The 16326-nt window shown below is 40.4% G+C and overlaps 2 protein-coding genes across 5 annotated transcripts in view; one reads left to right on the top strand and one right to left on the bottom strand.

Moving 5' to 3' along the window:
• The window catches only part of LOC124881945 (MAM domain-containing glycosylphosphatidylinositol anchor protein 2-like), a 309655-nt gene that overhangs the window by 232747 nt on the left and 60582 nt on the right, over positions 1 to 16326 (bottom strand). The window lies entirely within an intron of this gene.
• On the top strand, positions 1534 to 15751 carry LOC124882439 (low choriolytic enzyme-like). Its single transcript, XM_047388836.1, has 9 exons — positions 1534 to 1735; positions 13597 to 13736; positions 13924 to 13942; positions 14052 to 14108; positions 14246 to 14387; positions 14486 to 14608; positions 15220 to 15398; positions 15466 to 15544; positions 15625 to 15751. The coding sequence occupies exons 1-9, from the start codon at positions 1534 to 1536 to the stop codon at positions 15749 to 15751; spliced, it is 1068 nt and encodes a 355-aa protein (XP_047244792.1).

Here is a 16326-nt window from a genome sequence, read left to right as displayed (position 1 = left end):
GAGTAAAAGTGCAAGAGAATAGCGTCATGATGTTAAAAAACAGTGTTAAAAATGCAGGGAAAAAGACAATGTAGAAAATTACAGGTTATTGACCTATATCCATAAACAAGGTCTATACAATTAAAACTGAAAACAAGTGTTATACTACTGGTATTGTTTTGTCACACCTAGTTTTACAGTTTTAAATCCAAACAAAAATATAAATATTTTCCAAAACATTTGTGAAGTAATTCTTGGTCCATCATTTGTAAAGATCGAACTGATTTTAACCATATAGCTTAGGACAATATTGAAAAATAAAATTTCATTGGTGAGAATAATTGGGTCTCTGGGGAAAACAGTCAGTCATTTTCTACCGCTTATTCCATAGTGGGTCACAGGGAAGCTGGTGCCTATCTCCAGCAGTCTATGGGCAAGAGGCAGGGTACACCCTGGACAGGTTGCCAGTCCATCACAGGGCAACACACAAACAACCATGCACACACTCATTCATACACCTAAGGGCAATTTAGAGTGATCAATTAACCTAACAGGCATGTCTTTGGACTTTGGCAGGAAGCCGGAGTACCCGGTGAAAACCCACGCATGCACGGGGAGAACATCCAAACTCCATGCAGAAAGACCCCCAGCCGGGAATCAAACCCAGGACCTACTTGCTGCAAGGCAACAGTAGTACCAACTGCGCCACTGTGCAGCCCGAGGAAAACATTTATTTAAACAAAAATGTTATAACATATTTAAAAACATATGCTAAAACTAACATCGCTGTACATAGATGTTTTGGTTAACATTGTTTTTAATGAGGGTTTTAATAAGGGTTTTCTTTAGTGTCAAAGAGTAACACTGCCTCAACCCCACCTGTTACTGAGTGCTGTCAGTCAGCTGCGTATACTTCCCAAATTAACAAAATTTCCCTAAATCCTTCTCCTTACCAAAAACACTTTTAAACAGCTGACTTAATCCATTAAAAATTGACTAAATAAGTATCCCTATTTTGGCAAAACACATTGCTCTTTTGAGGAAATTATGTTTTAAAGACAAATGTTGCTAAGCTAGGACAGATAGCATCTCTGCTGTCAAATAAAGCATTCATTGACAAATGACAAAGCAAATAACTTGGCTAATTTACTCGATAACATTTGTTTTTTAAACTCTCACCGTCACACTATTAAGATCAAGATGGCCAAAAAATAGAACCTGTCAAACAAGAAATTTTACTTCAGAACTACATGCATACAGTCCGCTCCTTGAACCGCCACCTTAACATGGTGGGGGGGTTTCAGTGCTCGAATGATCGTACAAGCTATGTTGTCAGACAAAGGGCCAGACAAAGGGCCAGACAGAGTGGTTCAGATACCTTCATGAGAACTACTATAACGAGGCATGAGACGTCGCCCAGTACGGCAGAGCTGGGTCCCACCCTTGAGCCAGGACCTGGTGGCCGGGTAACTCCTCGTGGGGCCCGGCCAGGCTAAGCCCAAACAAGAGACGCGAGGCCTTCCCCCAGTGGGACCACCTCCTGCAAGGGGAACCATGAGGGACCGGTGCAAAGAGGATCAGGCAGCGGACAAAAGTGGAGACCTTAGGACCTCTGGAGGTCAGGTGATATCGGCTAGAAATAATCCAGATCCTTGGGAGAGGTTGGACTTCTACTTCTTCTACTCTGGAGTGACCCGCGGGGAGAGGCGGCGGACTGGGGTGGATTTGCTTGTTGCCCCCAACTCAGTTGTCTTGTGTTGGGGTTTACCTCAGTGAATAAGAGGGTTGCATCCCTTTGCCTTCGGGTTGAGGACAGGTCTCTAACTGTTGTTTCGGCCTATGGGCAGAGCAGTGACTCGGAGTACCCAGCCTTCTTGGCGTCCCTGTCGGGGGTGCTGGACAGTGCCCCTCTCAGGGAAATCTGTCATTCTGCTGGAGGACTTCAACGCCCATGTGGATACTGACAGTGACACCTGGAGGGGTGTGAATGGAAGGAATGGCCTCCCCGATCTGAACCCGAGTGGTGTTTCATTATTGGACTCTCCTGCCAGTCACAGATTGTCCATAACGAACACATGTTCAAGGCTGTTAATCAATGCACTTGGCACAAGGACACCCGGGGCAAGAGGTTTATGACTGACTTTGTAGTTGTGTCTTCGGACCAACGGCCCCATATCTTGGAAACTCAGATGAAGAGAGGTGCTGAGCTGTCCACCAATCACCACCTGGTGGTCAGTTGGTTCTGCTGGAAGAGGAGGAAGCAGAACAGACTTGGCAGGCCCAAGCGTATAGTAAGGGAACGTCTGGCGGAATCCTCGGCCAGTGATGCATTCAACTTCCACTTCTGGTAGAGCTTTGACCAGAATCCGGGGAAGGTTGGAGATATAGAGTTCGAGTGGACCATGTTCTCAGCCTCTATTGTCGATGCTGGAGCCCGTAGCTGTGGCTGTAAGGTCTGTGGTTACTGTCGCAGAGCCAATCCCAGAACCCGGTGGTGGATACCGGCAGTAAGGGATGCCATCAAGTTGAAGAAGGAGTCCTATTGGCTGTTGTTGGCTTGTGGGACTCCTAAGGTGGCTGACAAATACCATGAGGCCAAGTGTGCCGCGACCCAGGCAGTGGCAGAGGCAAAAACCCGGGTCTGGGAGGAGATCAGCGAGGCCATGGAGAAGGACTACATCGCCTTGAAGCGATTCTGGCAAACCGTCTGGAGCCTCAGAAGAGGGAAGCAGCGTTTCGCCAACACTATTTATTGTGGGGGGGGGGATAGCTGCTGACCTCAAATAGGGACATTATCGGGCGGTGGAAGAAGTATTTCGAGGATTTCCTTAATCCTGGTGTCACGTCTTCCCTGGTGGAAGCAGAGGCAGGGGACTCAGGGTTGGATTCATTCATCACCAAGGCTGAAGTCACTGAGGTGGTCAAAAAGCTGCATGGTGGCAAGGATTCGGGAATTGAGGAGGTCCACCCTGAGTACCTCAAGTCACTGGATATTGTGGGGCTGTTGTGGCTGACATGCCTCTTCAACATTGCATGGCAGACCGGGGTGGTCTCCCTGTCTCCCATGCACCCTCCACTCCCAAGAAGATGGAGTGGAGGGTGTGTTCCAACTACTGGGGGATCACACGTCTCAGCCTCCATTGTAAAGCCAATGCCAGGGTATTGGCGAGGAGAGTCTGGCCAATAGTTGAAGCTCAGCTTCAGGAGGAGCAGTGTGATTTTCGTCCCAGCTGTGCAACACTGGACCAGCTCTACACCCTCTACAGGGTGCTTGAGGGTTCATGGGAGTTTGCCTAACCAATCCACATGTGTTTTTGTGGACCTGGAGAAGGAATTCAACCATGTCCCTCGTGGTGCCTTGTGGGAGGCGCTCCAGGAGTACAAATTTGAGGGCCCTTTATTGGGGGCCATCAGGTCTCTGTATAAGCGGAGCAGGACTTTGGTCTGCATTGCCAGCACTAAGTCAGACCTTTTCCTGGTGCATGTTGGACTTCGGCAGGGCTGCCCTTTGTCACCAGTCCTCTTCATAACTTTCAGACTGGCAGATGACATGGTCCTTCTGGCCCCCTCTAGCCAAGACCTACAACATGCACTGGGGTGGATCGGAGCCAAGAGTCAAGTGGATGGGATGAGGATCAGCTCCTCCAAATCTGAGGCCATGGTTCTCGAACAGAAAAGTCTGGCTTGCCCTCTTCGGGTTGGAGAGGAGCTCCTGCCTCAAGTGGAGGAGTTCAAATATCATAAGGTCTTGTTCACGAGTGTGGGGAGAATGGAGCAAGAGATCGACAGATGGAGTGATGGGGCCGCCGCAGAAATCGGGACGCTGTGCTAGTCCGTCATGGTGAAGAGAGAGCAGAGCAGAAAAGTGAAGCTTTTGAATTACCAGTCACTCCAATCCTCACCTGGTCATGAACTTTGGGTTATGCACAAAAGAATGAGATCCCGGACACAAGCGGCTGAAATGAGCTTCCTCCGCAGGGTGGCCAGGCACTACCCAAGAGATAGGGCGAGGAGCTTGGCCACTGCTCTTCCACATTGACAGGAGTCAGTTGAGGTGGCTCGTACATCTGTATAGGATGCCTCCTGGACGCCTTCCCCCGAGGTGTTCCAGGCACATCCCACCGGGAGGAGGCCCAGGACACGGCTCAGGACACACTGGAGGGACTATGTCTCTCAGTTGGCCTGGGAACACCTTGGGATCCCCCTGGAGCAGCTGGAGGCGGTGTCTGGGGAGACGGAAGTCTGGGGGGGTTTCTACCAAGTTTGCTGCCCCCGCGACCCAGTCCCAGATAAAGCAGAAGATGACGAGTACGAGTTTGAGCACGAGTAAATACATAGTGTGTTTAGTCAGCTTCCTCTGTGTATGGTTTTCTTTGTAAGAAGTGATTTTACTGTTTCTACTGTTCATGTACTGCTGTCCATTTCTAAGTTTCAATGAGTTGAATCTCTGAAAAATCAACACTTTAATACTTTTAAAGTGCTCCTTTAAAGGGGACATATCATGCAAAATCCACTTTTTTAGCTCTTAAATACATCTTCAGGTGCTGTGTAGATATCTTTGTAGTGTGTTTGGGTCATATTATATGTCATCGTATATCATATGTCTGTTCAGTTTTCTCTATCCTCTATTACAATTTTTTAACTGTTATGTCACAGTATTTCGTGCGGAACAGCTAAACGAGGTCATGGACTTCAGGCTGACCATTTTGCATATTAGCCATTTTTATTACTTGCTGCGATTTTGTAGTGCAAGCTCAAGTATGCCGACATTGCGTGGCTAAGTGGCTAAGTCTAAATGTTGAGTTGTTTGGTGCATTAACCTACACAATTCATTACACCTTCCCCCAGAATCAGAACCTCTTCGAAATGCCTAGCTACATTTTATTTTTAATCGAAATGTACCCACATCAGTGGGGAAATTCTTGTTTAACCAACTTCAAGGACAAGTGCCTTCAGCAACCTCTACCAGTATCAAGAAGGACTTGCTGAAAGACTTCATCTGTTTAAGGGGTCAGTTCTTGCTGTTTATGGAAACGATGGAAACAGCAAAGTGAAAAGCTGCAAATAACGCTGAAATGATGACAAACTATTTTAGACATAAATTTACTGTGTGAGGATATGACGTCCTGGGCACTGTTTTGATAGCAGTAACATTGTGCCTTCCGCTTATTTTAGAGCTGTGTGCTCACTTTTAGCTCCTTGAGTACATTACTGTGCTGCGTGTTTTGAATAACATAATTACGTAAGCAGTTTTGCATTGTTTTTGCCATTTTTGTCTTGTTTCTGCTGTGTTTGATTGTGTCTCTGTTATTAAACTACAAAAATGACCGAACGGGGTGGAGTGGAGCATTGTTTGACCTGGAGAGGGTGGGGTGTGAAGTGCCTCAACAGCATTTAAAGAGACCACATCTGTTCTGAGTTGCTCTCAGATGCACTTTCAGAACAGGGGTAAAAGAGGAGCCTGTGGAGCTACAATAACAAGGAGTTTAGCCCAAAGCATTGCAGTTCCACTTTATATAGACCACAACTGAATAATTTAAGTGTGAAAAGGAGGGATTTAAAAACATGATATGTCCCCTTTAAAGTAAACAGGGTCATTTTGTGTCTTTTCCAGTTTGCTATTGCATCCCCTCTACCTGCACATATCTTGTTGAAAACATATAATTAACTAAAGCTTATGAGTTTACCTCTCTTTGTAGTTTTTGGAGAAATTAATATAAATATTTATAAAAATGTTTAAGTTGTACAAACCCTACAATTAAATTGAATATATTTTTGTAATAGTTTGTACTACACTCTGTTGATTGTGGTCCTGATGCCTATTTGGCCCCTTTCCAGCTGACACATTATGACCCCCTGATCATACTATAATAACTCTCACCTATCCTGGTGATGTGTGAAACGCATTAAGAGAACATTTTTCAAGATTATAGAAAAATATGGGTCTACATCAAAATTCGATGGACAGGTTGGAAAACCTGGCAACAATATTATTGAATCATGTGAAGCTATACTGATTGCAATTACACCACATATTTACCTATGACTGTCTTTCTTTTCTGTCATCACCATGTCCCTAACACTCTCTCTGATTATTTTAAACTCTTTGCCACTAAGGTCTATATAGGGGAAAGGACCAAGAAAGTCCAGTGAAGTAGCCAAATATATTAGAGGCAAGTAGATTTTTTTTGCATGACACTAAAGATTGCATTTAAAAAGTCCTTTGTGACCGCAATATTGCACTTATCACTATTGTGAAAACAAGTATGTTTCAACATATTGTAGAGTTCTAGAAAAAGTGTGTTGGTAGAAAAGAAGATGATAGACAAAACATCACACTGCAAAGGTATGAAGTGGCAAAGTAAAAAAATGACCAGCACCCCTTGAATACATCCCAGCAGAAACCAATATGAGACTAGGAAAGCACTCATAGAGCTCAGACTTCCACCAATGCAATAGGGTCATTGCCGCATGTCAGCTTTTTTCCCATACTGATGAACTTTTTGCCACTGCATGTCAGCTGCTGACAGGGTGAATAACTATGTAGGAATTCCAAGTTGTGACACCACGGTCTAGTAATGATAAAGAATCCTTTAAAAAAATCCTGGATCCAGATGGTGCTCTGTATCACCACCAAAATCAAATCATCTGTTCTTTATCAAAATACAAACATTTTCTGAAAATGTCATCCAAATCCATTCATAACGTTTTGAGTTATTTTGAAATCAGACAGACAAACTCCGACAAAAACATGGTCTCCTTGGTGGAGATAAAAATACACCTGGTATTAACATAATGCCCTTTATACTATCCTTTTGTTTGCCATGGCATGACGATTTTCTTACCAAAGCAACCTTGTGAGCTGTAAATCTACATATTTGCCTAAGCACACAAATGCAGCTTTAAAATACATCCTCATAAATCTGGCTTGGGAGATAAGACTCCTGCACAGAGAAATGCGACACCTAGATGGTCATTAAGTTAAACAACCTAAATCTGTGTAGGTGTGGCCAATATTACCAGAAGCAGGATGAAACAAACAAAAGTCTCCCCATCTTCAAATCATATTTATTTAGATAGATTAAAAAGGCAGTAATAATGCACCTAGTAAAGAAAACTGAAAATGGTAAAAGAAGGCTGCTATTTTTTTAAAATGCCTATTGTTCATGGACAAAACTTGAAAACTTAGCTTTATTCGTGTGAAACTCATTCACTGAGCTTATCAGAATGGCTAAAATATTCTTTAAATCATTACATTTTTTGTCCAGTCTGATTGAGAAGATAGAAACAAAAAAAAAGTTGTACATGCTATATGTCTAGGTTTGTTATATGATCTCTGAAGTATGTTGGGTCAGTGAGACATGTGAACTAGAGCATGAGACAAGCAAAAATCCTAAATATTAGGTTATTTCAGAAATGTTCCAAAGTTGGAAGTGATCCTATTATCCACAGTGAAGCACGAACAGAAGGGGTTCATATCAGCTGCTGTAGCCTAAAGGGGGGAAACGAGCTTGCAACTACTTTTTTAACATCATCAGTTCAAGGCGGGCTGGGATAATGTGGGTGGGCACAGCGAATGAGTCACACTCACCCCCTTCTCCTTCACTTATAATCAGTCTTGATGTCGCCTGGGGAAGGTACCTAAACCTAAAAGACACTGAGGCATAAAAGGAAAGGGTTTTGGGGGTGGTACAGGCCAGAATATTAAAAGTTATCATCCTACCTTTTTTTTACACAACTGACTTTAAAGTCATAGTCTGACTCGCTCTCTCTGTCATAGTTCATTTTAACTTTACTGCTATTTCTCCAAACACTTTAATCTCTCTTAATACGACTTTCTAATGTGTCTCATAACCCACTTGACACCTCATCTATCAACCCCAATTGTCCCCTGAACGGACCATGCTGCCTGGATTGTCATTTAATTAATTGCAATACTACAATAACGCCCCTGATTTAATTCACATGCCTTATACAAGTCTGGTAATTCACACCAATTAGAATTGTGTTCATATTCAGCATATTTGTCCCTGTTTGTCTAAGTGTCAATTAGAACGAACACAATGTTTACTCTCCCACACCAACTCCAGTACAAAGGGAGGGTAAAATAAATCAATTACTGCGAGTTACAAATGCTGTAAAAACAATTTGTCAAATGTAAGGAGATAATAGAAGAAATATTTGATTAATTTGAAGATGCAACAACAAATAAATGAGCTTGATGACATGGGAGGCTCAGCATTAATGGGTTGAACAAAGTAGTTACTTATTATTATGACAAGCAGTCAGATGCTAAGCCAACGGCAAAAAGAGGGAATAGGAAGTAAAGCATCTGTGTCGGGTCAGACATGTAGGACTGTAGGAGAAGAAGAAGCTGGAGTAAGTGAGAGCCAGTAGATCAGGCTAATGTGCATCATTTTAAAGGAGTACTTATGACGGTGGATTTCCTGGCACACACTCCCACTGTAGCAACTCTAAATGTTAAGTAGATTGTTTAACAGCCCATTGCGTAAATGGATATTGCTCATTGACTGTGTTTCTTGGCTGCCCACACAGTGTCAGTGGAAGAAGACAGAGATGTACCATAGATCAAGAGAGGCCTAACAGAAAGACAACAATGCCAAATTTCCATATATGCTTCTATCTAATGCATATCACAAATATGCCTCCCAATACTAAAGAAATCCTTACAGTAAGGACCTAACAGTGTTTATGGAGGTGGATATTGTCTTTGTCAATAAAATGTAAGAAAATACTAATAACCAGTAAAGCACCTTTCAATTATTGTTTTGACTATTGGCTACTAAGAATGTATATGCAGGTATTGGCAGTCTTGGGAATGGGCAATGAGATGCCAGTAGGTACCAAGATGGCAGCCAGTTGTGCTGTTCTATTACTGAGTATCATCACATTGAGGTCTTTGAGGAAGCAGGAATGCGTAAAACCTGCTTTCAGAATAATATGATATGATAGTCTGAAAGGGACAGTTCCTCATTTCTGACTTGAGATTTGGTGAAAAAGTAATAAGCACTGAATATCTTATAAATCCAGATTATTTGATCCCAGAGGCTGAAGCTAGTGGGCTGCCTGAGATTGGGAAGACCAACTTTTACCATCTTAAAACAACTCCAATTAAAAAAACGTCATGGTGGTTTATGCATATTCTATTTTATGAACATTTACACTATTGTAATGTTTACATTGGGTAGTTATTTACAGAGAAGTCAATGATTACTCGCAGGGATGGAGATAGGAGGCAGGGGATCAACAATGATCTTCCTGTGTGAAATAGGAACTGAGAAACGAACATAATAATTTCCAGTCAGAATAAGTGTCTGATATAAAAACAAAACAGTCTAATATAAAAGCCAATAAATTACAGCCATTTATGTGAATTTTATTTTATTAAGTTTTTATAGTGCTGTACGTTTCTATTAGTTATTTTAACCTGAAACTATCGACTAGTTAGTAAGAAAGAGCACCATTTCCCACAGATAAAAAAAAAAAATAGAACAGATTTCATGAAATGATAAAGAAAAATCAACGGGTTAAAAAAACAGACTTTTTAAAGATTATAGAAATATTTTTTCATTATTATATGATTACTTTTTAAGGCAACTTCGCAGATGGTGGAAGGGAGTGAGCTAATATTTGTTGGTTTCTAATTTAAGCTTTGCAGGTTAGGTGTAAACCAAAAGTTGTGTAACAATCATCCCCGGTTAACCAGCTTTACGATACTAAAAACTCTAAATTAAACTCAGAGTCATCTCATTTAGTTCTTAATTCTGCTTCTTCATTACCACTCTCACTTGGAACTAGGCAAGAACAAAGTTCAAAAAGAGAGAGCAGGAAGATATCTACATGTGACAAGACATCCTGATTAGAAGCACAAAAACTACCTGGCAGAGGTCCAGCAAAAACTGACTAATTAAGCAGTGACTGAACACAGATGTGGAGTAATAAACTGACTGAAAACCGCGCATGCGTGTGTGTGTGTGTGTGTGTGTGTGTGTGTGTAAACCAAGGGAAGAAGCAAAAGTTATGCATCCCAGTGGACTAAACTGCAATGTGAAATTTTGCATTTTTGTTTGAAAAATAGCTCAAGTTGATCATCAAAATGTTACATAGAGTTGTATGCAGTGGGTTGGCAACATAATATTGAAAGATACAAAATGTATTCTGTTACAATATCAACCCGCTACATACAGGCAGTGCCGTACAGCAATACTCTAAATCTCAGGTGCACCTACTAAACAGAACTCACAGTTCAAAATGAAGAATTTGCTGCACTCTCTATAAAACAAAAAGTGCTGTACTATAGCAGTCACATATATATTAAGTTCCAGACATAAAGCAAAATTTAAAGGCACATCTCTGCTGAGTTTGAATTGTGGCAAAATTGCATCTCACTTGATAATTTATGTGGATAAATGGGAAAAGAAAGGAGAAAAAACAAAGTTAAATCTTGTCCGGAAGAGGTAATACATATTTCATCTCTGACAGCTCATAGCTTTCTGGATATTTTCTGACAACTAATAAAAAGCAGATGCTTGGAGATGATTAAACGCTTTTTAAAGGGTAGCGCTAAGCTAATATCAAAATGAATAAGACCTACTCCTCCTTGCATTTGGAGCGGTTTTAGAAATATAGCCCATTGAAACGGATGGGTCATACATCATTGAGTGTTATTTTGCTGTGCTCTGACTGTAAAACACAAATGGGATTACCTGTGCACCCACGCGAATCACCCAATTTGGCCAGGCGCAGGCATAAAGCTAACACAAACATAAAGTGCTACATGTACTGTCATGTGTTCAATGTGTCTAATGCACACCTTATAAATTTTGTAAATACACTGGGTTTTATTGAACTTTCAGTACAGGGAGGCCACACATCCTCAGCCACCTAGACACAGACACACACACAACGCAATTTTGGGCAGTGACAGTAAATGCCACATTATTGTGATGTACAACTGAAGACCACAATCATATAAAGGGCGGCCTGATGGAATCTCTCTGTGAGGCTGCTGGCCTTGACACACAGAATCAGATCCTAAAACTGTTTATGGAGCAGTGATGCCTGACAGCATCCCTCTTTTCCTGTAAACAAAGCACTAGAAACACATGATTCACCAGCAAGGCATCCAATAAATCTGAATAATCATTAGTTTAAACAATCCATTTGTGATTTCTAAGATTTCACAGGGATGTTATTTTAAATCACTGTCTGGTGGCTGAGTCATGATGAGAAATCACCACTATTGATACAGCACAAAAGAATAAAGCAATTTGGAGATGTTGATTGATGGCTAATTAGCCACTGCCTTGATGATCTAAAATAAACAAAAACAACAGCAAGTCCCATCAGAATAAGCTGGAAAAGGCCTTTTTGTATCCCAAGGAGCTGTAAAGGCAACTGTGGTAGTTAAAAAAGAAGTGTGTTTTTGGGTAAACCCAACATAGACGTCTCGGGTTGCTGTTTGCAAAGACAACAGACTTGGCCACATTTGCCTTTAATGACAAGTTTGAAGGCTCATAAAGTTCAATATAGACTGCAGCCAATTTCAGATAACAAACAGTAAAACAGTGAAAAGAAAACAAAATAAATTGTAACAATTCTGAGGCACAAAACAACATCTTCAATTACAGCCATGCAAGGGTTCTTTATTGATATGTGATATTCTGCTGACAGAGCCTTGACACAATATGAGGTATTTTCACCCGGCCCTTACGTTTTTTACTACCCTCACGTCTTGTTACACAACTTCCCACTTCAGTGTGTAAATAACTTTGATAAAAGTCAAAAAGTCTGAAAATAACCACAAAAATCTGCTCAGTGGGTAAGTATGTTCAAACCTTTGATTAAAATTGTACTGCAGTTAAATAATTACATTTTGGTTGATAAATAATAAATACATTAATTAATAAATTAATAATTACTGACACCTCTGGTAAAGATGGGTTAAAAACACTGAAATAAACTCATCTTTAATTGCAGGAAAATATAGAAGAAATATCACACAAATGAAGATCTGCTCTTTAAACTGACAAGCAAACTCCCTGTGTTGACACAGTTGCAGCTCATTTGTCATCATGCAAGATTCAAAGGCAAAAGCTGCACATTATTAAAGGGGGTTAAGCCTATATTAACAAACATTTATGTGAATATAGTAATATCTATCTTCATAACTAGCTGTCGGGGCAAAGAGTGCACCAAAGATAATGCTGTTTATTGCACTAAGAAAAATGTTTTATTTCTAAAACTTTTGAGTGGATTTTGACACAAGAGCAAAACAGGAAATAAAGCAACCTGCTGGTATAGATGATATAATTAATCTTCCCTTCCAGGGAGTATTCCATTGCTGCAAAATATTTCTGAAATCTACCAATAAATAATGCAAACAGTGCAAAAACATTATTTAATTTCTGTTAGGGGTTACTACTGCTGCCCTGCAGCAAGATGACCCTGGATTTGAATCATGGCCTGGGCTTTTTCTGCATGGAGTCTATATGTTCTCCCTGTTCATGGAGATAGGCACCAGGCCCCCCTGTGACTCTGCAAGGATAAGTGGGTAAAAGACATTGGAGGGATGGATGGATGGATGGATGGATGGATGATGGATGGATGGACGTTTTCTAAAATAGTTGAAGGTGTAGGAACTTGATTTCTCGAAGCCATTTTACAAAATGTTAAAGACATAGGAACATCTACTAAATTAAGATGGAAAGCAAACAGCAAGAAAATTGCTTCTTATCCAGAGTAAATTAGTTTAGAAGTATAAAAATTGTGACCAACAAGGCTGGAAAAGGACCCGTCATACACAGTGAGAAGATATCTAAAGTTCATTATTGGAGTACATACATTATAAGAAGGGGCATCTTTGGGTCAAACAAGTCTCCATGGCAACTTATTTTAAAGCTTTTGTACACGTATTTATCCGGGGTTCCAATATTAATGAAGGGTGCTGAAGAGGTTTTGTTGGAATCTCGTCTCAGCTGATACATAAATATGTTAGTTTCTGTAACTCAATGTTTACTCTACATTTAGATCCAATGAAGAATTTTTGTTTCATAGCCATTAAAGCTCACAAAAAGGATTGGTGTCATCTGTTTAGTGCATATCCTTTGAACAATTTTTTATACTTTTTCCAAATGACTTAATTAATTAGCTGCTCATTATAACTTTTTTTGTTGCTTTGCATGTGAAGATCTGACTTTAAGTACTGTTTAAAACATAAGTCAACAATGCCACTGGATTTGGTTAGAAACAACGAGTTTATCTAAAGTCAGCTTCCATAAATACCCCATGCAGATGTGTTTCCAGTGCTGCATTTGTTATTTTTGGAATAAAGAGTTGCATCTAGTGAGTGGGCTCCCCGCTGGTTAAAAATACCAAGTGAAATGTGATGCTAAGTGAGCTGACAGCAGCCTGTGGTCATCGTAATCCTCCCAGAATGAGATTATCTCTGTGTGAAAACAGTGAGGAAGGCTGGGTAGGGCACTCCCATCTGCTGTGTGTCTTAGACCAGAACTACTGAACCCCCTCCTATTAATCTCTGTACACAGACACACCTAGGCAAGTGGCATATTAGCTCTCTCCCTTCCTCCTCTTAAGCGTCAGTCGATGCAAGGCAAAGTGAAGCATCGGCACATTTTGCATCACCACCTTCAGGAGAAAAAAAAATTGACCTCATAGCACAAGCCTGGCTTCTGCTACTGCTGCTTTCAGCCATCTGTAATGCTTACCCTGTAGATGTAAGAAATCACACTAAATATAGAACAAAGCAAAAGATCTTGCTGCATCTCCTAAATCACCAGTGTGTTGGCTTAATCAGAAAGATTGTATTTATTTGAGGATGTATCATAAGGTGAAAATGAAATGAATGAAAACACAAAGTGGTTGATGTTTTTATTTGTTTGTTTTCGTGTGGTTTTCACACAGAAGTATGGTGCAGATGATGGTAAGTGGACCTCAGAGTATTTCTTTAAACCATGACTAACAGAATCAACCAACCAGGAATCATTTGGTAAAACATTTTGACAACTGAGCTCTATGACTTTATTTTTCTTTATTAGAAAACCCTGAGAAGGAGGACATCACAACAACTATCCTCAGAATGAACAATGGTGAGTGTTTAAAGCTGATGCTGCAGGGACAGTATAAAAACCACACTTTCTCACATTATGACTCTAGAGTTGTACAAAAACATGAAATCATTGTTTGACTGACCTTTGTATGAACTGCGATGCTTTCATTTTAACAGGATCTACAGACATGCTGCTAGAAGGAGACATCCTTGTTCCAAAAACCAGGACTGCCATGAAGTGCCTTAATAAGCAATATAGCTGTTTCTGGCCAAAGATTTCAAACGGGAAAGTGGGAGTCCCTTTTGTTATAAGTAACACATATGGTGGGTTTAATTGTTTTGTGAAACATGGTGGAGAGGGGGTCAGTGCATGTCCTAGCATCTCTTTCACATTACTGAACCACTTTTATCTGCAACTGTGGATGACACCGAGAAGAGTAAGATTCTCCTTGCCAGGAAGGGCTTTGAGGGTAATACTTGCATCCGCTTCGTTCCTTACAGAGCAGAGAAGGCGTACCTCAGTATTGAGCCAAAGTATGGGTAAGCTAATAGAAAGGTTAGAAAAAAGAAAGAAAAAGGTACTTTTTGCCTATTCAAAACATAGCTATCTTTCACTTTCCCAATGCTAGCTGTTGTGCTTGTAAAAATGAGCACTGTAAGTAACCAACTACAATCAATGGGCCAGAGATTAAACTTGGGCAGTTTTTGCTTTATTGGCTCTTATCAGTGATCGGCAGATCAAATAGGGATAAATCTGAATAACTTTTATCCTATTAAATATTTGCAACAAAACTAAGAAGTCCCAGCATGTTTGATATGTATTATATTAACAAAACCACGAGCAATATGTACTGTGCTGTACTGTATCTCATTTAATAAAACTAGACCTGTTAGGAACATCTTTTTAGATGGATAAGTGAAGATAATCCATAAATTCCTTTATTTTCAGCTAAATTCAAAGTACTACCTATCAAAAAAAGTTATAGCTCTTTGAAAAAAAATGCAATTGGTGAAATACGGAAGCAGCAGGCTTAAGAGAAAACCAAAAACTGTTTTTGCCTGGGAAAAGCCTGATCGGACCATCTCCATACAGAAATACTTTGAATTCACTAGTCCAATGTCCAACAATTTTTGTTTTTACACCGTCTTAGCTGTTTCTCTTTGATGGGTCGTGTTGGAGACAAGCAGTTGGTGCCTCTTCAGAGGTCTGGTTGTATGAATAATGGCATCATCCAACATGAGCTGCTCCACGCTCTGGGTTTCTACCACGAACACACTTGCAACGACCTTGACCAATATGTCAGAATCAACTGGGAAAACGTCCAAGATTGTAAGAAAGTTACATTTTAGACTGTATTTTGGCAATTTTGTGCTAATTTGTTTTTGTTTGCCACGAGATTTTTTGCACAACTTCAAAAAGATGGACACAGATAATTTCAGCCCATATGACTACTCATCTGTGATGCAATATGGAAAGTAAGAGTGGACGCAAATCCAGCTCAAATGTATAACCTTCTAACCTCTGAATGATTAACTAACTTCTTTTAAATGTGCAGAACTGCCTTTGGAAAGAAAGGGGCAGAAACCATCACTCCTATTCCTGACTCCAACGTTCCCACTGGCCAAAAGCACAGCATGTCTGACACTGACATTCTCCGGGTCAACAAGCTCTACAAATGCTGAAACTTCATGGGTTAGAAGATGCTTTGATGATTAATGCTAATGTGACAGCATGATAGTAAAGCTTTGAAATTTCCCCAACAAATCCTGAGTCTTCTGTTATTTACCACCTATCGAAATACTACTGACAGCTTTTTGGGTTCATGCTCTCATGTCTATGTTCTTTAAAAGCACTTCAAAAATGTTGGCTTCTTTACTCATGCCTGATAAACTTGCATAATTACATTAACAGATAGGCTCTAATAAAAAAAAAGTAATGGAACATGTAAAGATGCACAGATTGGGCCTTTACTGGCTGATACTGTTATTTTAAGATTTGATTTGCCCATTTCGATTTTGGTTGATTCAAGTTTTCTTTCTTTAGATTACAATGGATTGCAATCCATTAAAATAATCAAAGGTCATCAAGGGTAATAATTATTGGCCATAAAAGAAAGACTGTGCTGCAGGTTGTCAGAAGTAGTAGTTTTAAACCAACAGGAAATAGATTACACATCTGCCCTAGTTTATACACCAGACAAAGTGCATCAGACAACCTGCTATGAGCTGATGAGTTTATAAACCAAAGTTATGATAAT

This window comes from Girardinichthys multiradiatus, chromosome 15 (assembly GCF_021462225.1).
Source record: "Girardinichthys multiradiatus isolate DD_20200921_A chromosome 15, DD_fGirMul_XY1, whole genome shotgun sequence".
NCBI classification, from domain to species: domain Eukaryota; kingdom Metazoa; phylum Chordata; class Actinopteri; order Cyprinodontiformes; family Goodeidae; genus Girardinichthys; species Girardinichthys multiradiatus.
The sequence above is the reverse complement of the archived record's forward strand: the minus strand, read 5'-3'. Positions and strand labels throughout refer to the sequence as shown.

Bases quoted from the DNA above. Each gene is read 5' to 3' on its own strand.
- LOC124882439 (XM_047388836.1), top strand. From the start codon at position 1,534: ATGAGGGACCGGTGCAAAGAGGATCAGGCAGCGGACAAAAGTGGAGAC. The intron at 1,736-13,596 runs GTTGGGGTTTAC...CCTCCTCTTAAG, and splicing joins CCCCAACTCAGTTGTCTTGT to CGTCAGTCGATGCAAGGCAA. The intron at 15,399-15,465 runs GTAAGAAAGTTA...GTTTGCCACGAG, and splicing joins CTGGGAAAACGTCCAAGATT to ATTTTTTGCACAACTTCAAA.